We start from the raw sequence: 24,431 nt of genomic DNA on the forward strand, positions 1-24,431 counted from the left end.
TAGCAGATAATAATTGCTTAGAAATGGACATATAGGAAGTTTGAAAATTTAACTGAAGGAAGTGAACGGCTGAAGAACTCGGCGGACAAATATATTATCACGATTGGAAAGCCCAAAAGGCTCCCAAAGTTTTTTTTTGATTTTCACCTAAATCTAAGATTCCCACCTGTAAATTTGAACTGTTTTGAAATGTCTTCATTGCATAAGAATTTTCGTAATTCAAAGCTAGCGGTGGCTAATACAGCTACCAACTTGCTTTAAATACTTCAATAACTAACAATTCGTTTTTATCGTTTGTCCCTCTGGAAACATCGTCAATATACAATGCATCCGTAAAGTAGCGGATAAATTCAATATAAATGAAATTTTATGAAAAAAATGCCCGTCGATTTTAATATATGGTTTAGGATTTTTCTGCGTGGAAATTAAATATACAGGATGACTCAAAAAAAGATATGACGTCATCAATATGTTTTTGGAAACCACCATTTTTTAATGCAGATTCAGAAAGAACGCATTTTTTTACAAAGGATATGGTACAGATGAATAGTGGTTACATAAGCAATTTTGAACGAAAAATGATGATAAAATGTAAAATTAAAGAGATACTTATCTGGCTTTTTAGTTGTTGTCGTTGTTGTTATCAGTGTCAAAAAGTGAATGTATTTTGGTGCAACTATTTGAAGTATTTTTACATTTGCAAGTGATGTTTATTCTTTTTGAGAGGCGAAAGCAGTGTCATCCTGCGTTTCATTAGTAAACTACACTTAATTACTTCCTGCTATTGTATGAAATATGATAAAATACAAAAATATCTTCAAAGAAGTATGCAAGTGCGATAGTTCATTGAAATGGCAATTAAAGCGACTATTTAATCCAGTATAATTCAATATGGCACCAATAAAAAAAAGAAATTAGTTGATGAGATACTAAAGCCGAAACGTCGTATCATCAATTTTGTTTTAAATTAACGTTATTATTAACGTAATTGCTTGAAATAACGTTAAAAAACAATAAATGGGTTTTTTGCTTGTTGAATAGTCAAAAAACAGTTAAAATATATATAATCGCACTTTGTGTGGTTCGGGTTGGATTGACCATCATCGAATTTATATTTTCAAAAATACGACCCTGTACATTTTATTTTAAGACACTACATCAAATGTCATTTAAAATAACTTCTGTTTAGTTACTTTTCAAAAATTTTCTACCACAATTTTTAAAAATATCACTTGTCAAGATATTACTCAAGTGTCATTTTTTAAAAAGGTTATATAACAATTAATGGGAAATGCGCACATTGGATTAGAGAAATAGGTAAAGTATCATTAGAGAAGGATAAGAAATATTCTTTGGAAGTAAAAAAATTATAATTATGAGCCCGCCAGCATTTAGACATTCCGCTATAGAATTCAGCACCCGTCTTTGTTCTGATTGATTGATTTGAATAAATCTTGACGCCTACAAGCAATACGCTTCCGAATCATACTTATAGGCTGAATGGTGCTAAATCCTATGGTGGAAAGCCTAATTGCATCCCGGCATGTTGTTTTCTGCATTAAAACTCGGATATTCCTTTCTTGATTTTACACATTGTTATGGACATAGTCTATCTTTCTGCAACTCGAAGTACTGGGCCGAATGGAAAAATTTCAATAAAGGCAAGAAATTTTTTTCTTATAAATTTCTTATTTGAATCACTATTAATGATCCTGAAAAATAGTTTTCTTCATTTAATATAAATTATTTTTAACGTACTATATCCTCTATAATTAATTTTTAATAACACTAGGTAAAACAGAGAAAAGAATATTTGAAATTTTTCCAGAGGCATTCCCAATTTTTTAATTTAAAAAGAATATTTTTAATCCTTCCCCTTCTTCCTAAAAACTACATCGGTTTCAATTATCCGGTCTTCCGCATTTAAAAAATAGGAACAAGTATTCATCTCATTGATAGCTAGGACGTGTTGCGTTAACAAGTGACAGCGTTATTAACAGATGACATTTAACTTATGCGTTGACAAATGACAGCATAAGTATTGACGTTATTAATGAAGCAGACATTGCATATGTATCAGTATGGCTCTGTCCAATTATGTGCACATTCATTAAGAACATTCATGTGTATGGGACTAAATTGTTTAAAGCGCCCGATAAAGTTTCAAAACCCCAGTAATAAAAGGTGAATTATTATCGGAAACGCCAACCGTTTGATGTTCATTCTTAATACCATTAAGGGCCGCACCTTGCCGCTTTACTTTACATTACGGTAATCCTTTTAATGTTCTTAATCATACGAAAATATCGTGTTCAAGCAAATCTAAACCTTCGCCTAGTTCTAAAAATACAATTTAAAATGATGTTTTCGTAAATTAAAAAATGGTTTATTGGAGGATTTTCATATAAGATGATGCAAACTAATTAATTGGCTATGCTGTAGCAAGAGAAGGATAGCAAACTCACAAAAGCGCAATTATCTCCTTTGCATCTAAGTCTGACTTAATAATGGACGTTACTTTTGGTTGGCGATTTATTTTTTCCGTTAATGTTTAATTGTCTTTGACGTCCCTTAGATATCTCTCAAGACTATATAATAGACGTCTTTCCAAGACGTCATTTTTACCTGCACATCAATCAATATCGAAGGAAACGACGTCGTTTTTAGGATACCTTATTACCTGGAATGGACGCAAATTTGTTTCGAAATAAATTATAACTAAGTCGTCTTTCTTTCTAGATTACGCAAATTCTCTAAAATATAACATCATCTTGTCGTTTTCTAATCGTTGAGCCATGACCATGCAGACTTAACAGCCTTGAATTAACATCAATTAGCAAAAAATCCAGGTGGAGTTAACGACCAGGATTAGATTTACTATTTATCTTACTACTTACTAACAACTTACTGATAGTATAAACTCATCTTACGAACTTTTATGCTACATTGTAAAGCTAACTTAAATGGCACTACCTCAAACACATACTTAAACAAGTCTGTCTCGCTCAATTTCAACTTCTCATTTAGTGCAAATCATGTTCTTAACTTGTGTCGCTGTACGTTGATCTGAGATACCTGTAATACAAAATAATCATCCATTACTCTCAAAGAGACTTAAGTATATGAACAAAGGAGGGAGAAAGTAAACTCAAAGTCTAAGTCTCATAAATCAAGCGTCTATTTTAGGTTACGCGTTGCGTATTAGGGCATCATCAGACCTAAATAAAATTATTAAAATTAAATGATACAGGACAACGCCAATTAACAGAAAAGACATACCTTTCTAAATACAAAACCACACACTAATTTAAAATCTTATTGCAGATTATTGAAAATAAGATTAGGTTCGAAATTAAAGATATCATTGACACAATTTAATACTGGGCTTCTCTTAGCTCTTGTAATCTGCAGCTTTTCAAGGAGATCTATTTTTTTACCTTTTCCACACTCATGTAATATCGTCATCCGACACCGAAAAGTTATGACCAGTCGATAAAAGATGATTTGCAAAGGCTAACTTTGTTTCTTTAATATCGGTGTCCTTATAATTGTTGAAAAGACTTATATATTCCTTCACCCTAGTGGAAATTCTTCTACCAGACTGACCAACATACACAGCGGAACATTCACCACAATTCAAAGAATACACCCCAGATTTTAAAGTTTGTTCCATTTTATCCGTTGTGTTTATCAAGTGTTTTTTCAAAGTGTATGCAGTTTTAAAAGTTATTGAAAGATTAAGATTATTTTTAAAAAGTTTTGCAAGTTGAAGAGATATTGAACCAAAAAATGTTAAAGATCTGAATTTGTTAAGATTTAAAGAATTGGAGTGTAAGATGCGGTAGGAGAATTTATATTTATTCATGTATGCGAAAAAAAGTTTATTTATGGTAGAAAGTGGAAATCCGTTATTAACTGCAAGCTGCTTTATTATGTTAAATTCTTTATAAAAATATTCCTTGAATAGAGGAAGGGTGAACATCCTATATAACAAAGAGTTAAATGAAGCAAACTTGTGGGTATGTGGTGAGTTAGAAGTGAATTGTATGATGTTGTCAGTTGTGGATGGTTTCCTGTATATATCGAATTCGATTTTATTATTATTCCTGATTAACAAAAGGTCTAAGAAAGGCAAACTTTTGTTGTGTTCCTTTTCTAAGGTAAATGAAATTCTACTATGTAGACTGTTTGTAGAATTTAAGAAGGTGGCTAATTGATCGTCATTGCCTCCCCAAACAATACAAATGTCATCCACATATCGTTTATACGCTATTATATGATCGGCGAAAGAACTGTTCATAATTTTGCACTCCAAGTTGTGCATAAAAACTTTACTTAAGAAAGGGGAAAGGCATAATCCCATGGCTAAGCCAGCCTTCTGTGTATACATTTTGCCATTGAATTTAAAAAAGTTTTGATCTAAAACAGTTTTTAGTAGCCAAATTAAGTCTGAAGAAATCAGCCTGGGTAGATTAGAATTTGCTAGTAAAGATTCCATTAGTTCAATGCAATCAGTGGGCGGTATACTGGAAAAAAGATTTTTTACATCTAAGGAAATTAACATTGCATTGATAATTGTCAGATAAATTCAAAAATCTTTTGCGAAAATCAAAATATAAATTACCACCCAAGTTTTGTCCAAATTCAGGTAAATTACGTTGTTTTAATTGTGTCAAATTGGACGATTTAAGGTTGGAAATTTTCTTACTTAATCTCCCAAAAATTAAATTTATTTAGGTCTGATGATGCCCTAATACGACGAAACGCGTAACCTAAAATAGACGCTTGATTTATGAAACTTAGACTTTGAGTTTACTTTCTCTCTCCTTTGTTCATACCTGTAATAGTTTTAGACCTTTTATTTAATAATCTTATCTTTAGTAGATCGAAAGCCATTAACCAAATCTTGCTGCACGCATACTCGTATACCTAACTGGTCTTTATAGATAATGTCTCATTTGCTAGCTTTTGTCATGAAACCGTAAACTCTTGATCAACAACCAAAGAATATGTAAGCGATTACTTTTTAATAAGTTTTTTTGAAGAGAAAATAGAACATGTTGTAATATTACACTGATTCTAGATTTTATAAATATAATTTATTACCTATTTTATTATTCTAAATTCATTTTAATCACTAGAAGTTTTCAATAGTCGTATTTCAAAAGCCAATAAAGATAATTATGATAGATCTTTGTAGAAAATACCGTTTCCTCCAATACTGTTCTCTCCCCTGTTAGTGATTTCTCACATATTTTTTCTTTGGTTTTCTGGTTGCTTTCTCCTGAGGAAGTCAATCAGCAGAAACACTTGTCGGCAAGAACCTCATCCACTTTTTCTTCTTCTGTACTTACGAAATAACACAAAGATTCATATTAGTTTATTCGCTATAAAGTGTTGTCTTAGTCTATAGATCATATATACTAAAAACTGCTTCATCTGCAGATGAAGAATAAAAGTCTTATGGTCATATCTTTCAAACAACTAATTAAAAAAAGGTTCTTGCAGATAATAACTTAATAATTTGCTAAGTGATTTTTGAGCTTTGACATCTCTGGAAGTGACATTTTTCAACCCTTCGCAATAGCTGCTTTTTCTAATATACTGATTCCCATGGTTGCAGATGTTGAACTTTGAAGTGACTCGATACCTTGAAGATCATTATCCTTTACCGTAACCTTCAACAACTATTTATTTTTCTTGCAAGCAGTGGTATTACCCTCTAATGTTCTCAGTTCTACTTTTGAAGTCTATTTTAGGGGTCGTAACCACACTAGTATTAAATTTAGAATTTATTAAGTGCTTTAAGAAATTAACTGAATGGGTCAGTTTAGTAAGTAAATAGTCTGGCCTATTTTCCTTGCAAGATATGCTTTTTTGATAAACGAAAAAAGAACGATCAACTGCTTTTTCACATGTTAGCGGAGCGAAGGTAAGGGCGACACGCACTTCTATAACCTCTATTACTTTATGTGAGTCCCTGTTTTAAATAAATCATTTAGCATATTTATTATTAGTTAACCTATTTGCTTTGACACTTGAGTATACTTGAGTAGGTTGAGTAGAAAATTAATAATTAAGAAAAATTGACCAAGTGAACAATGGAAAGTATTTTTAAACTAACAGCTTAGTCAGTACACTCGATCTCTTTTTAAAGTAATATATGTCTACGTAGCATGACGTCGACAACTAAAATAATATCAGAAACCACCGTCGCTACAATACCATTGCAAATATGATTATTGAAATTGTTAGCAACATTGCATGACGTTGCTAAAAAATTGGAATTGAATTTGTCAGTAAAATTTTAAAAGTGGCCATAATTTAAGATATTTGAATATATTGTAACGAAATTCGGGAACACACTTTTATTGTCAACGTCAAAAACACTAACCTAACTCGCCTTGACTGTCGTTTAATTGTTTCCAAGATAAAGAAACTGGCTAAAAAATTAAAACTGAATGAATTGTCACGAAGAGCATCCTTTTTAAAACCCGATGGAACAGTTTCGAAATATTTAGAATTATCTTTATTGTTTTTGCCGAAAGAGACCAATAATTTTAGGAGAATACTGACAGTCAAAGCAAGCAAGTATACAAATTCTAGAAAATTAGAACTACAGGGATTTACAATAATATAACCTAAATAACCTAAATTGGGGCTAAAATGGGGCTCTCGAACAAGATGAACTACTTAAAAACTAAACACTATAGATAAAAATAATAAACTAAATGTAAGTAGAACCCTAAAGAAACCCTACGAATCAACTTTAACTACAGAATACTAATAAAAGTAGTACAAAAACTAGGAGAATAATTAACGTATTTACATTTTCATAATAATATTATCTCAATTCAATAGATTTTGATGGATAATATTTCTATTGCTTACCTTCTAGGTACTAGAATAGCTACTTTGGTCCCATGGTAACTACTAAACTCTAAAGGGTGTCTTCCATATTTAATAATTTTGTTCCAATCGCTCTATAAAGCGTGTTATTCAAAGCGAGCTGAGTACTTGGTTCAGATTTTCATATTATGAAACCCTGATATCCAGTTTTTTTTATCATTAGGACCGCCAGTCTTTCCTGGTCTGACAAGATCCTTAACAGTTCCGTCCTCTCTTCACTTGTAGCCTCAATTCTACTGATTGTAGACTGACTTAGAAGTACTCTGTTTGGACATTTATTTTGTGAAGATTATTCGAACTTCGTTGTTTGTTGTAGTTTTTCCACCACAACATTTATTTGAATATTTGTCAAGACTATGTCAAATATTTATAAACAGAGTGGTAAGTAATTAAAATGACTGGTTATAAATCATATTATTGGCAGCCCCTTCCAACATTTGATTAAATAAATTTTACGAATGTGGAATGTTATCTACCGCCCTTTTTATTGATTTTTTACCGTTAATTAATCACAACTAAATCACCCTCTACAACGCATAAATTTGGCACTCATTATAAAGACACGTCGAACTAAAAAGGTATTTTTTGTTTGCTTAAGTTATATAGAGAGCAGTTACCAGCAACCAGCCACATCTGCAGCTAATTATACAATTTTGGAAATAATACCTTTGCGGTAAAATTCGCCGTTTGTTCTCTAATGCTTTTAGTTAAATTAGGGTTAAATTGACTTCGGTGGGTAAGCTCTAATTAGGGAATGACGATGATATGACCCAAATCTGACGTTAGTAGGATTGGGGTCATTTACTTAAATGCCATACGCTGACATGACGTAGTGGGGATTTGGTATGACTTTCTTTTCGTATTTCTTTTTCGACGGGTTACTTTACTTCAAGATATTAATAACTAACTTAAGAAATAGCGAGTACTGCGTGATTTATTCTATAACGTAAATAATTTCCAACATGAACTGTTCTATCTAAGTTTTAGTTGTATTTGGATTGCCACTAGGTCGTTTTAACCTTATTTCAGTCAAATTTAAGAAATGAATTCGACCTTGCATGCTATTAAGTCAGATATAGTAGGCATAATAATGACATGAAACTGGTACTTCGATATATATTTGTATCTTAAACTGCCTTATTTGTTTGAAATTTTAAACATTTTATATTAAACGGTGGTTTCATTTCATAAGGAATTGTACTAACCAAAATATTCAGGGAGCAGTTAAATTTTATTGCCTCCAGTTAGTTGCCCTTCAGGCCACTAACCTCATTTTAAATAGGCTAATTTAAATGCGCATTATCTATAAACCTTTAGAAAAATATTATAACCCATTCCTTTGAGGATCTGAAAAAAATATATAAAATTGCTAAAAAAGTTAATTTAAATCCCTGCAATTAAATGGCTTTAACTGCCTGGAAGAAAAACAAAGCAGTTATAATAGATAATGCCTGTAAAAGATGTCTTCAATTGCCTGGAAACCTGCTTGAAAAAGGAGAAAATCTGTTGTGTTTAACGTGTTTAAAATGTCTTTAGGGCATTTTTAAGTAAATATTTAGCTCATGAATCATCCACGTTTGGATTGTCCCCAAATTATGTTGTCCTGGTATAAATGTCATTATTACAAGTACGAGAGAAATATTGAGAACAGGTATAAATACAAAAAATAAAACTTCACCCTTTTTTCTAGATCATACCTGGATCTTCTGAAAATTGCATTTTTTTGGATCAGTTTGCATTATTTCGTAAAAAAAACATTACATTAATTTCTTGCCATTTCTTAAAATATTCTAGACCCAGTTGGGGATATAAATATAAAAATTGAATTTGTACCGTATTTTTCATATCACGGTTTTATTTCTGTTTTAATATTTAGATCTGGAAATTGTTGTTTCTATTATATAGGTTGCATAATTATATATGAAAAACATTGATTTATTGCCATTCCGTAAACACTTCAGACTAAGATGGGTATAGACAAATAAAAATTAAATTTTTACACTACATTCTATTTAATCTTTATTGTCTGGATCATCTGAAAATTGAGTTTTAATCCTATAGTTTCTATTATTACGTAAGAAGATTATTTTATTACCATTCCTTAATAAACCTTGGACTAAGCCTATTCTAGAGGAACATACTTACTTCATTAATTGACATTGTATTTAAATATGGTTGGTAAGTTCTATTGAAACGTTCACAGAATAATAATATTTGCAGCTGGCAGATTTTGATTGTACATTCTGGATTTTGTTCAAGCAACTGAAAAATTTAAAACTTTTTACAGATTTTTTCTCGCTATCATATTAGTTGTCCTTATGTTATACTTTTCCTGATTCCTTGAAATATGAAATCTTTTCACTGTTCTTCCAGGCACTCCTCTTCCTCTTTATTTTTTTTATTTCGTTATTTCAATTTATTTTATAACAGAAGTTTGTCAGTTTCTTTAACAGAAGGTCTGACATTGTGATAATTTATTGTCATGTCAAACATTATTTACTTTTTCTAATAATTTGTGTTTGATGAATATCAAACTTATGAAGTAAAGTTATTAGTTGACATATGAGCATTACAGGAAGGTTTTCAATATTTTAAAGTTAATCTTCCTTTATTAATATTCTAGCTATATGGTAAAGGGTTCTGCTGCTAATTTAAAAGAGAAAAATAATGCTAATTTTTTCGCACCACTTTTATTCAGAAAACTAATATAACATTCCTTGTCTATAAAGAGAAAAATTTGTTAGAAACATCCTTCATTAGTACTTCATAATGACATTGGAAACGTCGAGAATACCAGCTCATTTTGACACCGCACGCGACATCTCTGGAGACTCGTAGAAGGTCAGCGAACCTTTCGGAATCATGGTCAGCCGAGTATATAAGGAACCGCGTTGCCGCTGAGAGCCAGTTGTCAATTCAGTGCAGTGATTGGCGCGATATTTAAATCGGACATAAATAATAGTAAATAACTAATAATAATAGTTTTAAGAGGTGTGCCGCAAGGTTCAATATTGGGCCCGCTGCTCTTTGTAATCTATACGATGGACATGCACCGGTGTATAACCAACAAGTGTAAATGAAAGCAATTTGCTGATGATAGTCAGATTCAGTTTTCTTTTGAGGAGGAAGGCTATTTTGAAGCTGAAAGACAAATTAACCAATGCTTAGATCAAATTCATGCTTATTCAAATAAAAATGGTCTAAAATTGAATCCAAAGAAGTCAGTGGTGCTGTTTTTTGGTAACAAGAGGGATTATGTATTGTCCAACGTAAACGTAAAAATGATGGGCGAGGGAGTACCGGTGGTTACTGAGTACAAAAACTTGGGCATCATTCTAGATAGCAATTTGCGATTTAAATCGCATGTTGCTAAAATATGCCAAAAAGCGTACTATGCGCTGAGAAATCTTTATAAAAGCAAACATTTTATCAATTTTGCACTTAAAAAGATACTTTGTGAATCACTGGTGCTCTCTCATACCAATTATGGCAACTATGTTTACGGACCTTTCATTGATTGTGGGACAAAGTTTAAATTGCAAAAGATACAGAATTCTTGTGCACGATTAATTTTCAATTTAAGAATCAGGGATCACATAAGTCACAAAATAAAAGAACTACAGTGGCTTAATATCGAAAAACGACAAAAGTTGCATTTTGCTTCCTTTCTAAATAATCTCATAACAATACAAAAACCTCAGTATTTAATAGACAAACTATCATATAGAACTTCTGTACACAACTTAAATACACGGTACAGAAATCGACTGGAAATACCAAACAAGCCTTTTCAGAGGTTGTTTTAGCTACCAGGCCAGCAAACTTTTAAATGAAATACTATCCAGCTTGATAGGTTTGCAAAGACAAGCTTTTAAAAAAAAGTACAAACAGACTTTATTGGATTAATAACAATGCTTTTTTTTACATGATTTTTTTTTTCCATCTTATTGCTTATTTCTTGTGTCTTTTAATTAGATATTACATTGAACTTCTTGCCCATTACTGTTTTGTATGCATGGATTATTGTTATTTGTTATAATTTATGCTTTAGTTCGTTAAATTCATAATTTAATTTTTTTATGATTTCATTATTTTGGATTTACCTATATATTTTTTTTCTGTTTTTCTTTATAATTATTAAGATTGTGAATTTAGATACAGTGGTAATCTTTTATATTTTTGTATTCCAAACATTATCTATTATGTATACTGATCATTTATGTACTCGGTTAAAAGCAGCATTGCTGAAATTCGCCGAGTCAAAAATAAAGTCCTTTTTATTTATTTATTTATTAAATATCTCTAATAATCGTAATTAATCGCGATTAGTAGTGTAATAAATAAATAAATCAGTTGACTATTTTCATTTATCAATTATTTTAATTCACACTTTATTTGCAGCTACATGGAACAGTTCATTAGACGTCATTAAGAACCATTTCCTAAGGTTTCTCACCCAGAAAGTTCTTTTGTACCCTGAAAACGCCATACAAAAATTTTTCTTCCATTATATTTTCCAGCAATTGATATTTTGAACCTCTAGTAATGTGTGTAAAATATTTGAGTTTCTTTAATGTTGAACTCTTTTAATTGAAATTGTTAAGTTTACGTCTATATTTTATTATTTTGTTATAACCATATACTTTGTTTTCTTCAAGTTCATATCGAGTCCATACCGGTTATAAAAGTCATTTATTCTTTGCAGCAGATTCTGCAGATCTTCAATGATGTTTGTTGTTACTACTGTATTGTTGGCATATTTAAAATTGTTAAAGATTGTTTCACTATAAACGTTAACAAGCAAAGTACTCAAAATATACCCTTGCTGGGCACCACGCTGTATTTCTATAGCTATAGATAAACATTCATCTAATCAGACTTTTGCTTTTTTACCCCCAGTGCAGGTTTGCTATTAGTATTGTATCTCGAGTATCAATATTTTTTCTTTGAAATATTTCTATGAAAGTTTTTGTGTTGAACTCTGTTAAACGCTTGGAACAAGTAGTAATAATGCCTGTCATATATGGAGCGTTAAAGAGATCAATAATAATGTCGATGAAGTCACTATAGGTTTATTTTTGAACTTTAGCAGTTCAATGAGAATTTTCTTGGCTTTTCACTTTTGGTCTGTCGAATGGCTTGAATCACTTTTTCTTTAAGGATTTCTAGTCCTGTGTTATCTCCTTACGATTTCTTTATAACCAACAAGTTTCTTTTTAATTTTTTTTCTGCATGTTCGATTTTAATTTGGATTTGGGAGTTTAATTTCGCATATTTATTATTGTCGTTCTTGTTTTGCCTGCTTTCATACATAAGTTTTAAAATTTCATTATTCATCCCCAGTTGTTTTGCTTTGGGCTTGTTTGGTTGGGGTAAACATGTGTGTTACTTAAACCGGTATGTGTTAAGCTTTTTAATTTTTCATTAATTTCGTCTCTTGTTTTTTTCGCACTCCTGGGTCCTTTAAATAAGAGACATTAATTGACAGTTTTGTAGCTTTAGGTTTTATTTTCTTCAATTCAGTTGACATCTGCCCCCGAATAAGTTTTTACTGAACAATAAAATCGATTTGATTTCTTACAATACCTCTACCTTCTGGAGATGTCCACGTGTAGAGTTTTCGATTGGAGAGTTTGAAAACGGTGTTCGTACTTATCAAATTTTCAGTTTGACAAAATCTTACTAAGGCGATCTCCCCGTTTAATCAACCTATAATATAATTCAATCCAGTTCCGTATAAATAATTATACCTCATTAGCAAAATAACACCACATTAAAACAAACAACTAGCAAAATACGTAGAAAATAAGGAGGTTGATTAATATTTACGATAAGCGTTTTACCGTTAAAATCCTGACCCCTCACAACCCGCTTCGCTGCCGGGCTCATTAGACTCCCATAAATCCCACCCTGTTGTTGAATATTCATAAAATTTTCTCCTTGAGAGAACCGGGGTGGACTATGGTCAGAAAAAATCGATACCCTCTGTACACATTACAGTAGTAGTCGGTAAGCGGTGATTTTGCTTTCACCTGGACGAACTGGTTTAATGGTCTTTCTGGGGTAAAGGGCAACTTAGGGAAAGCGAAAGTGGTGTTAAAAAAATAATTGAGAGTAGTTTCATTGAATGAAGAGAGTATACGGGCTGGTTTTCTGATGTGAATTGAATTAGATGGATTGTAGGGAATTTTGAAATTTCTTGTTGTACCACAAGTACGAGAAGTAATGTTAAAAATGATTAAGAGTAAATTAATTGAATGAAAAGTGTAATGGGTATGACGGTCTTTTGGTAAATTAATTGATTTATTTCGGGGAAATTACAATTAAGAAAAAGATGAAAATATATTAACTTGTCAAGATGGGTGATACATGGACCCAAAATACCAGAAGTAGAGTTAGAAAAAAAATAAAGAGTAATTTTACTGAATGAAGAGTATACATGGGTGTGGTCATTCAAATAACAGATGACTTAAAAGTGATACTTAGCTCATTTTAGAGATACTGTCAATAAACAAAAATCATTTTGTAGGATTTTTTTTAAGATCAGGTAAATGTTTCGAACACTAATCCTGGAACATTCCTGGATTAAGGTTTTGGAGATGGCTTGCAAATTAAGCTATGAATATAGTCCCTTTAAAATTAAAAAAAAAATTAAAGATAAAATTTTTGTAATTTCAGGGATATGTATCAAGTATATCATATTACAAGCACATAAAACATTCTAAGAATATTCATTGAAATTTAAAGAAACTTTGTGTGCAACATTGGAGCACTTATGTCCTTAAAAATCTGTTTAACCCCTGTCTTTACCGACTAATACAAATACCCATATTCTTTGTCGAAAATATCACCTGAAAGTCTGTTTCAGCAAATCATTGTTCTGCTTTTGCCATTGATCTCACAAACCTTAAAACTATAATACGGCATCTACAACATACACTATCGTGTCATCAGCAAAAAGGGGTAGAACTATAAAAATAAGATAAAAAGCTAAATGCTAGTTGAGATGACTATTTATCTGAAGATATAAAAATATAGCATCTCCTTTTCAACATTTATAGTGAGATAATCTTTAAGGAAGCTTTTGCAGAAAGAGACGAAGTAACATGAAGAAACGGTCAGCAATTTAACAATTTTAGATATCGCACATCCCGAACAAAATTGAGTTATTTCGAAATTTTTCAAATTTCGTTTTTTTACGGAAATAACAAGAAAAATACCTGTTCTATTATCCAGCAAAACCGCAACATTGATATTTTAAAATTCGGTCACCAGGGGCGCGAAAGAGATAAAATAGCCTGAGGCCATACCGTCAGAATTTCCGTGTAAGACAGTATCATTTTTTAATTAACACCTGGCGGGTATGTTGTTCCGAATAAAAGTGTATTATCTCAAAAGATTCACTGAATTTGCAAGCGATTTTAATACAAAAGCGCATTATTTTCAAATAACCCATAAAATTATCACTCCTTTTCCGTTAAAAAGAGTATTATTTCGAGATATTACACTTTTGAACGGAAATTTGGGCTATGTATGTATTAAAATTGTTAGTCCAAAAGTGAATCATTTGAAATATTCCAGTTTTGTACGGAAAAAATTATTATAGTACACACAGATTATTAGCAGTATAGTGCATTTTTTTGAAATACGACAGTTTTGACCGGAAGAAAGTTTTTATTTTTATTTTTGATACATTAAAATTTGATATTTTTTTTTATTAAAGGCTTCTTATAACAGATAATAAATAAGAAAACTTGACTTTGGCCTACAAGAGAAAAGATTTTAATCAAAAAACTATTTTATGCGTAATTTTACATTTTTTATAAAGCTTGAAGGAAATCTATTTGCATGTTTTTATTGTGTTTACACCTAATCTATGAAATTTATAATTATACTTTTTTAATTTAATTTATTTGCTGTTAAATCAAAGACCTTTTTTTAGGAATTACCTTTTCTAGATAATGTGGTTAAAAAAAAATTGTTTTTTCTTTTTTTTTTGTTTTAATTAATAATTAAAATAAATGTTTAATCTTTATTGTTTCAGGTACTTTTAAAATGGATTCTAGCTAGAGTCTAAGCATTGGCAATAGAACTAAAAAAATGCTTAGCGCTGTATTGAAACCAATAAATAATCAGACAGATAATAATGATGAAGTAGATAATGATTTTGATCCTAATATTTTTGTTCAAAATTCAGTGGGTAAAAACTATTCACAACTTGAAAATGTCAATTTAGAGAGTGACTTATTGGCAAAAAATACTAGCGATTTTTGTAATAATTAGAAAAGCGATAGTCAAGCTTTGGAATCACTAATTTCAATTGAACCATTTAACATTGAGACCTACAGTAATAAAGAAAATGAAATTGAATTCGATCTTAACATTTTGCATGAAAATTCAGAAAGTACAAACTCTTACGTGCTGAATAATGTATCTGATGGTGACTGGGTCAATGAAAATAATATTTTCTGTGAAGATACTTAAAATGCGATTAACACCTCGGTTAATACGACAGACTTTAAAAGTAACCATCAAAATTCAATGAACTTTGAAGAGCACACAGAATTAGATTTATCTGTGGATGACGATGACAGCGTAAAAGATCGCAACTATGAAGCTGATAGCAGTGATAGTTCTAGCACATCATCTTACTCTAGCTCATCATCCTCATCCGAGTCCTCAACTTTTTCTCCGTTACCTTCTTCTAGTGCTGTAGTTGAGGAAGTACAAATTATAGGAAATGAAGTTAAAGAAAAGGTACTGACGCGAAAGAGATTTCGAAATGAAAGCGAATAGATACAAAAAAAAACAAAACGGTTCAGAAATGCTGGAAAAGAATATGTTTCAATGGGCAAACAAAAAAACTTATTTCTGCAAAAACTGTTAAGCCTCAGTGTGGGGAAAAATGCAAATATGAATGCAGCAAAAAAATAACAGCAGATCAGCGACTGATATTATTTAATGAATTTTATAGTATAAACGAAATAAATGGAAAACGAGAGTTTATTATTTGCCATTCGGATAAAATTCAATCAGAATATAGAAAAGAGACAGTTAAAAGAAGTTTTAATTACTCGTATTATTTTAAAAAAGCAAAATGAGAGTTTGCAAGAAATTTTTTAAGTGGACTTTGGATATTAACGATAGAATGATTGATACTGCTCAAAAAAAAAGAACATCCTATGGAACTGTAGAACCTGATGCTAAAGGCAAACACCGTAATCATTCTAAAGTTGACAATGGGTTAAAAGAAGAATGCATATTAACTCAATCCCACGTGTTGAAAGCCACTACCTCAGAGCGCAAACTAGCAAAGAATTTATCGACGGAGGTAAATCAATTGCAGATTTGCACAGAGATTATGCATCATTATGTAAAATGAAAACAAGCCTTTTGCAAACTATCACATGTACTCCGATATATTTAACAGGGAATTTAATATCTCATTTTTTGTACCGCGAAAAGACCAATGTAATTTATGTTACGTATATCAAAATGCAAATGAAGAAGAAAAGGAAAAAATAAACAAAGAGTGAATGAAGAACATCAAAATGAAAAAGCTCTTAGTCGAAATGAATTGGATATAGATAGGGCAAAAATAAATGACATTTATTCCGTAGCTTGCTTTGATATGCAAGCATTACTTCAAATTCCCAAGGGACAAGTTTCGGTTTTTTACTATAAGTCAAAATTAAATACCTTGAACTTTACAATAGCAGAGATGTCCAATGATGCAACAAATTGTTATGTCTGGCATGAAGGTGAGGGAGGAAAAGGGGCGACAGAAGTAGGATCATGTATGCTGTCATACCTACAAGAAAAATCTATAAGATGTGACTCAGAAGAATTGGAAATAGTATTGTACAGTGATAACTGCGGAGCTCAACAAAAAAATAGGTAAACAATTTATAAATATTGTGAACATGTGAATTTTTATTTGATTATTTTTTTTTTCATTTTAGATTTTTGATTGCAGTTTTTATGTATGCCGTAATGAACTTCAAAATAAAAAGCATTACCCATAAATATTATCTTGTGGTCGGCCATATACTTAAAATCCTGGAGATTCAGTCCACTCGACCATTGAAAAGCAGGTAAACTCTAGGCTGCCTTGTTTTACGTTTAATTAATTGTACCTGATCTATTTGTTACTACGATCAGAATGGCCAAAAAAAAGGAACTCCATACCACGTCAAATATATACCTAACATCAATTTGTGTGTCAAAAATAACATTAACACAACTTACTGAACATGTTGCGCGCTGACACCGGGAGATATGGTCACATGGTCATATATGGAGACATGGTCATAAGCTACAAAGTCAAAGAGTATCTTCAATTTGAGTTTGAAAACGTTGGTAGCAAAGCCCAATTTGAGAATGATCCTCCTTAGACGTAAGCATTATTCTTTTTTTTGTGTCGCATATTATCAGAAATAGTTCCATGTTTTATATATCTAAATATGGCTATTATATAAATATTTAAATAATTTTATAAAGTTTACCCCAAATACTCAAGTTCCGCCCCAAAATCAAATAAACTTCCCTAGCGACCAATAAAGGGCGAGAGAAGGCGCATCCCCTTGTTTGTCTGCGGCGAGACACGACGTTGTCACAACATTGTGACAAATCGAAAGCGAGTCGCGTCCCTTTTTATCGATATCGGGGGTGTTTCCGGTTTAGGGAAACACTTGTATCGTAAGAGGGACATTTTATATTTTACTTTAAGATGAACAATTCACTGGATGTTTTAAAGCTGCTTACCTTAAATGCTTTGTACGAAGAAACCACGTAAGAAGCACCATCTTCCAGTTCATCCAGGCGATACTTCCTATCACCATCCATAGAAAATATATACCTGAAAGATGTTGAATGTGCTTACAATCAATTTAACGATTTAAGGAACATCCTTACCTAGCTCCTCTCGGCAAGTCCATACGCAAAGAAAGTTTATCCAGAAGCGATTCCAAACTGACAATATCTCTTCCTGGTTTAAAACGAAACTCAATGCCTGGGAAGAACGGATCTCCATTTTTGTAGAATAAGACTCTCCGGGCTTTCCAGTAACCCAGATTCGAATACCTGAAAGAAATATTATATGTACAGGAGTAGGACAGGCCTCAGGATATGTTCAACTGGCAATAATGAGCAATTTTAAACACATTGTTACCAGATCAACATGTCTTAAGATACAGCCACTTAGGGGCTCAGTCTGTACGTTCCAAGAATTTTTTAGTAAATTGATTACCTGCTAGTGGTTCCTTCAGCTCGACTTTTAGGGCGTGGTGGTGGCGGTTGCATGGATGACGCCTCGCTGGCATTATCCGCCATCAAGGGGCTGGGGGGCCTCGAGGTAGCCCCCTGCCTCCAGTACCCCCCTCCGTTGGCCACGGGGGGTTCGTCGTACTCTTCGTCTGTTAATTCTTCTGGAGAAAACAAAATTAATTAACTGGTCTTATTGATTTAAAGTTGAAGAAGTAGTCCATACTTGCAGTGGAGTTAATAAGTCAAAGGGTAACTAAAATTGTTTCTGTCATCCTCCACTAAATTTATTTAAAAATCATCTATCCTACATGTTTCGGAAATATAAGATGTCCATCTTCAGGGATATACAATGAGGGTTTTCGTCACAACATATAAGTATAACCAGCTATCGTGCTACTGGCAAGGTCAAAAGTTAAAATGTCAACAATACATGGTGTCAACAACCAAGGTAGAGAACACTCTGGAAAGCAAAGAACTGATGGTTTCTGTGTATAGGGGGTAAGTTTGATAGCACATCATTGGAATTTCTAACAAGAGCCTCGACAGTTGTATAGCTTACAACCCAAAATGCATCTGCACTGTTATCAACCATTACATATAATTATATGCAGCTCTGACTCTATACCATATACAATTACAGGCAAATTACAGTTATTTGACGAAAGTTGTAAAAACCATGCCCACATCATCCATGGGGCTCTACTGGACGAGTCTTCACTTCATTTGATTGTTAGGCGAAGCCTGACTAGAAGTACAGTGGATCAAATATATAAACCATCAGTTCAGACTATCCGTGACGATAACATTGGAAACGATGTCGGATTACATGATTTCTAAATATAACTTTAATGGACTTTTATCGAAATGAATCGAGTTTCATAAATGCGTCCTCAAAATTCTTCGATGCATTTTTTTTTTAAAAATTTTAAATAGTTAAAAGTCCAATCCAGTCAATTGCTTTAAAGACACTCGAGAAACTGCTAGATAGCTCTCTGTTTCAATAAGCTTACACAGCAGGAATAGACAACATCAGAGACAACCCTACATAGTATCTAAGATAGAAAAGACTCTGGAAAACAAACTAATGTTTTCTGGATATAGAGGGTGTGTTTGACGGCACATCATTTGAATCTATAATAATCCTGGACATTTATGGGGCTTACAACCACTCAGAGCACTGGTTAATCAAAATTAAATAGTATTAACCAGTGCTATGACTGGTTCTTTAGACATGCGACAAGACCCATATAACTGTCATCAGTCAATATTATATTTTACATCGTGAAAAGTATCAGTGATACAATCTCACCAATATTACAAGGGCAGTAGGGTAAATTAAAGGTAATAACATACTTATTGGAAGAACCAAAACCAATACGTGGCAATGTAGGGAAGAGACAACAAGTTAATCACTGGTTGGCTCTAGAACTTACCAATAAAGCGTTAACGAGGATGAACTCGTTAAGAATTATTCGATTCTTCTTCTCGAATTAATGAAATCTCATCAATAGCAATTTTTTGCTTGTAGTTTTGAGAGAAAGCTCCCACAAGCTGCTGAAGTATTAAAAATTATTTAAACTTCCTGAAAAGGCTTCTAAAAATTTCATCTTTTTATGCGAGACATCTTTTTATTTAAGTTTTTATGCGAAATCACCTAAGGTATAACCATACACATTAGTGAGACAAGCCTTAATTTTAAGCTTTCAGAAAGACCACCAGCTCAAAATTATGCTATTGATTATGGTTTTTTATTTAATGAGATAAGATTCCAATTTGCCAGGAGTATTTCCAAAAGAATAAAGAATCTTCTTTTTTATATCAAGAGGATATGCCAAAATCTACGAGAGAAAGAACAAAGTAATTACATAATGTCCAGCCAGTGACCACATTTACCATTGAATAAATTTTCAGATCAGATATGAGAATAACTAGCTTAATTCTCCAAAGTAGTGTGTCATTGTGATGCATAGGATGAAAGATTCAATAAAAACTCCAAGAGAAACTGCACTCCTAACACTCATGAAAATGATGGAAAGGTCGAAAATGCAAAAACTCCAAAGGGCGACTTGGATTTACAGCAAAGCAAGCAACCACTGTACTGTTTATTCAACATTGGATCAAAGAGATTTACAATTATGCTATAGTACTAAATTCATAATACGAATAATATTCATAAGAAAATTAAAGCATTTCAATATTATTTCATTACATCTTTTTTTAAGTTATCTCCTTAGTCTAGAGAGTTTTCTCCTTAAATAAATGAAATTGAATCCAGACCACACTAACTCACTAACGATGTGGTTTGCAACTTGTGTTGAGATTTGCTAGATAGCCTCCGGTTCGGATCTCTGGATGGAGGCTGATCATCAGGTGTGAAACATTTAAGAGTGGATCTATATAATATAAGAGGTCTGAACAGGAACATAAACGTCGAGCGCTAACATTTGCAAATAAACAGAAGTCATATTTTAGCTCTAGAAGATCCGAAAGTGAACTCGGAAACAACCAAGGTTCATATGTTGTATTCTGAATACGACATGTACACCGGATTTAGCTACAACTTCGGACTTGCCGTCTTTATTAGAAGCGTCACATCTTGCCAGCGGGAAGAAGCTCTGGAAAGGTGCGTGGTTGAAAATAACGACAGGAAGATCGACAAAGTATCTCTGCTTCCTCTATATATATACACACTACTGAAGGCTTTTCACCGACCTTGATAAAATCGGCGAAATTGTTATTGCGGGAGAACTTAACATCTATAATGTCAACTGGTCGACATACTCTAATAGGACTGATGATGAGGGGCACCAAGCAGAGGACTTTGCAATTAGTCACTACCTAATGCAGCTTATACGGATGCCAACCATAATTCCTGATAGACAGGGAGTCTTTGCTAGCCTCTTGGATCTGTTTCTCGCAATGGATCCTGACTTCTACAATATTACTGCACACGCACCACTAGGAACATCAAATAGTACCCGCAACATGTGAACTAGAAATAAAAAGCCAGGATCCACCCACGTCTCGTAGAGTTTGGTATTATAAATCAGCCAACTAGAGACCTTTAAAACAGTTCTCTTTGTTTTCTTGGATGATGTATATTTCAGAACCAATGATCCTTCAACGTGTGCTAACAGAATTTCAGAGATGATTTTGGCAGGGATGGAGGCTTATACTTTGAAGATCTTAAAAAACTCATCAGACAGCAAACCGTGATTTGATAAAAGTTGCAGCAAAACAATCAACAAAAAAAAATGCTGCTTATACTGCGCCAAGACCTAACCCTGCAAATCATGTCAACTTTGTTGCGTTGAGAAATGCGTGCAATCGGATTATTGATACCTGTAAAGAAAAATATAATGAAAGAGTGAAGAAAAGAGTTCTCAATTGCCCAAATGGATCAAAGTAGTTCTGGTCTGTAGCAAAAGCAGTTGGTCAAGGTCTCTAGAGGCTAGGGATGATTTCTACCGTAGACTTATAAGGCAAGACACCACCGACTTTGCCAAGAAACGTTTCTTCGACGCCATCGAAAGTCTTCCCTCCGAGAGATTGCTTTATTGCCAGAAAGTCTTCCATCCAATTGCTTTAGTGCCCGCAATCGCCAAGGTAGTGAAGAAACTTGTCAACCACGATTTTGAAATACCTGTATTACCTGTCCACCAACATCATTAGCCATCGTCATGTCAGTATGGTTTCTGACAACACATAGGTCAACTGGCGATCTGTTAGCCTATGTCACGTATGTTTGACTGAGGCTATCGAGGAATGTGATGATATAGATATTTCAAAGGTATTAGATAAGGTCTGGCCTGAAAACCTCCTAACCAACTCTCGTTGTTTGGCTTGGAAGTTTTCTCGAGAACTCTATCCATCCAGGTTATCGTCAATGGATACACCTTACAACTTTGCTAATCACAAAACATTAGTGTCTTCCTTCAAGTCGCCTAACCAGATGATTGAGCCAACATCCAGTGCCATAGGCGTCGCCAGGTAATAACTATTAATGCCGATCTTAACACCATCTTGGAGTGGAGTAAGTGTAATCTGATTGAGCTAATCAGACCCAGCTATGAATAAGGCTTCTGTATTTACAAAGAATGCTGTCTCTGCCGCCATACATTGCTGGTGTCTTCGTCAATTTGTTTGTTAGGGGTGGAGGTTCGAAATAATAGGTGTTGACATAAGCATGTAGTGGAAATAGCTTAAGCTGCTTCTCATAAACTTGACCTTTTAATAAATAGAAAAAAAACTTTTAAAACGAAAACATCCAGAAGAGAACTATATGTCTTAGAAATACAGAGATAACTAGAAGTTTGAAGCATTTTGGCGTATAGACCATGGAACAAAGCGCGTGGCGGACCTAACTCTGTTTTATCGATACCATCACGATAAATTCTCTGCCGAACTGGCCCATATCAGTCCACTTGGAGCATAAGTCTGCGAAATCACCTCCCAAAGCACGTCTTTCTCGAACATTACAACTTGCAGAACTTCACTGGTGCTACTCCTAATACTACTCAACTGCCACGGGGTTTGCCCTTTTGTTGCAGTGTATTCCATTAAAAATATTATTCTAGACATCCACTAGGCTTACACGCTTTAGGATGTGTCTTCACTCAGAGTTCTTTGAACCACTTGCGACGGACTTTCCAATTTGCACTTGATAGTAGCCCAAAAGTTTTCTTAAGCAGTGGTTCTAATTTAGATGGGATAAGTGAATGGCTAGGATAATGATGGTACTTATTTTACTAGATCAAAATGATGGCATCTAGTAAGTGGTAATGATGAATAATAAATTCAAACTTAGAACAATATGTGATATAATGAAATTAAGAAAGTTTTATTGTTTAAGCGACACACAATTTTTATAAAAGTCTTTTAAAAAGTTTACCCTAGTTTTAATTTTTCATTTATCAAGGTCATCTTATATATTTACAATATTCGCATAATATATTGCAAAATGTGTTTTCATACAAAAACATCCACACTAAAGTATTTAAAATCAAACTTTGAATCAAACATTGACTAATGCTACATTTTACCTCAAAAAACCCGCCTAAAACCACGCAAAACGCAACGTAAACATTGAAAAGCGTATTTTTTGAGGAACAACTCACCCCTTTTGTCATGCACGCCATTAGCAGCAGAGACCGGCACTAAACTAAGCGCGTTCGCAGGAGGTTTGTCGACGCCGACGACGGAGGCGCCTTCCTGGTCGCCTCCTGGAGCGACGCCTTCCGCTCCTCCTTGGGAGTTCTGGACTCCGCCGGTTTCTTCGTCTTGGGTTGCGTCCATGTATTGTTGCATGCGACTGCCGGCGCGAGATGGAGCTACCGACTGAAATTGATTTGAGATCTTTGTGGAACAATTTGCAATCAATTTTAGTAAGAGTGAGTTTGATCAACGTTTGAAAAAGATCGTTAAAAGTAACAACGAGTTAGTTGGGAGTTTGCCTGAACTTTTACGATTGTATGGAATTTTAAGACTCTTCAATAATAAAGTATATGTTATTTAATATATATTTATTTGTTTACTGCTATTTATATCGATTTTAAAAGTCGCGCCAATATTCTTAAAGAATAGACGCGCCAATAGATTTAAAGTGGGCTCTCGGCGGAGCAGGCTCCTTTTATACTAGCTGACCATGGTTCCAAAAGATTCCTTCTACGTGTTTCCGAACATATCATGCATTGTGTTCGCTTGCGTCACCGCAATGATTTCGGAATGACGAAGAATAGCTGATATTCGCAGCGCTGTATAGTCACACCCCTCTTCCCTTAGCTCATTTCGTCCCAGAATAATCCAAAAGATGGATCTCTCGTAGAAGTAACAATCCACGCTTTTTCTTCGAGAACGACGTTGAGGAATATAACAGCAAGCCAGAATTTAGAAGCCTGTAAACCTGAAGACCACCTCTTACATGCGAATCGGTTTCGAGTCGGCATTCGAGTTTAGGAATTGCTAGGCTTCTCAAATCTTCGACAAGCAACTCCTCTTTTAGAGAACACAAAGCTTCCCAAACGTTATTTGATAGGCTTCTGATGGGGCGCCTCTTTCGTAACCAGCTAAGAAATCTCAATAAAAAGTCTCTTTATCAGTTGTCTTGACTCCAGGTTAAACCGACGCAGCTTTTAAAGTTTTTGCGGAATTTAAATTTGGCACCATAATCAAATTTTAAAGTACCCCTATTATGACATCACAAACCCATTTTCACCTCCATACGGCGCAACAGTCAATCGACGTTCAGTATTGGTTCT

General features: G+C 33.3%; 1 protein-coding gene and 1 long non-coding RNA gene across 7 annotated transcripts in view; both read right to left on the reverse strand.

The window, feature by feature from the left end:
* The window catches only part of LOC126742074 (echinoderm microtubule-associated protein-like CG42247), a 101,966-nt gene that overhangs the window by 59,345 nt on the left and 18,190 nt on the right, over positions 1–24,431 (reverse strand). For 5 of the 6 annotated variants that reach the window (XM_050448607.1, XM_050448611.1, XM_050448608.1 and 2 more), the window contains exons 2-5: positions 23,292–23,511; positions 18,158–18,335; positions 17,824–17,991; positions 17,674–17,767 (exon numbers count right to left, since the gene is read on the reverse strand). In XM_050448607.1, coding sequence (XP_050304564.1) covers positions 17,674–17,767; positions 17,824–17,991; positions 18,158–18,335; positions 23,292–23,511 — 660 coding nt within the window. Of the gene's footprint in view, positions 1–9,054; positions 9,172–9,236; positions 9,347–17,673; positions 17,768–17,823; positions 17,992–18,157; positions 18,336–23,291; positions 23,512–24,431 lie in introns of those variants that run through there. The other variant, XM_050448613.1, reaches the window with a different exon arrangement.
* LOC126742076 (uncharacterized) lies at positions 2,942–7,057 on the reverse strand. Its single transcript, XR_007662477.1, has 3 exons — positions 6,892–7,057; positions 5,208–5,344; positions 2,942–3,075 (listed from the first exon to the last, which is right to left on the reverse strand). It is a non-coding gene; the product is annotated as an uncharacterized LOC126742076 (long non-coding RNA).

This window comes from Anthonomus grandis, chromosome 11 (assembly GCF_022605725.1).
Source record: "Anthonomus grandis grandis chromosome 11, icAntGran1.3, whole genome shotgun sequence".
Lineage (NCBI taxonomy): Eukaryota > Metazoa > Arthropoda > Insecta > Coleoptera > Curculionidae > Anthonomus > Anthonomus grandis.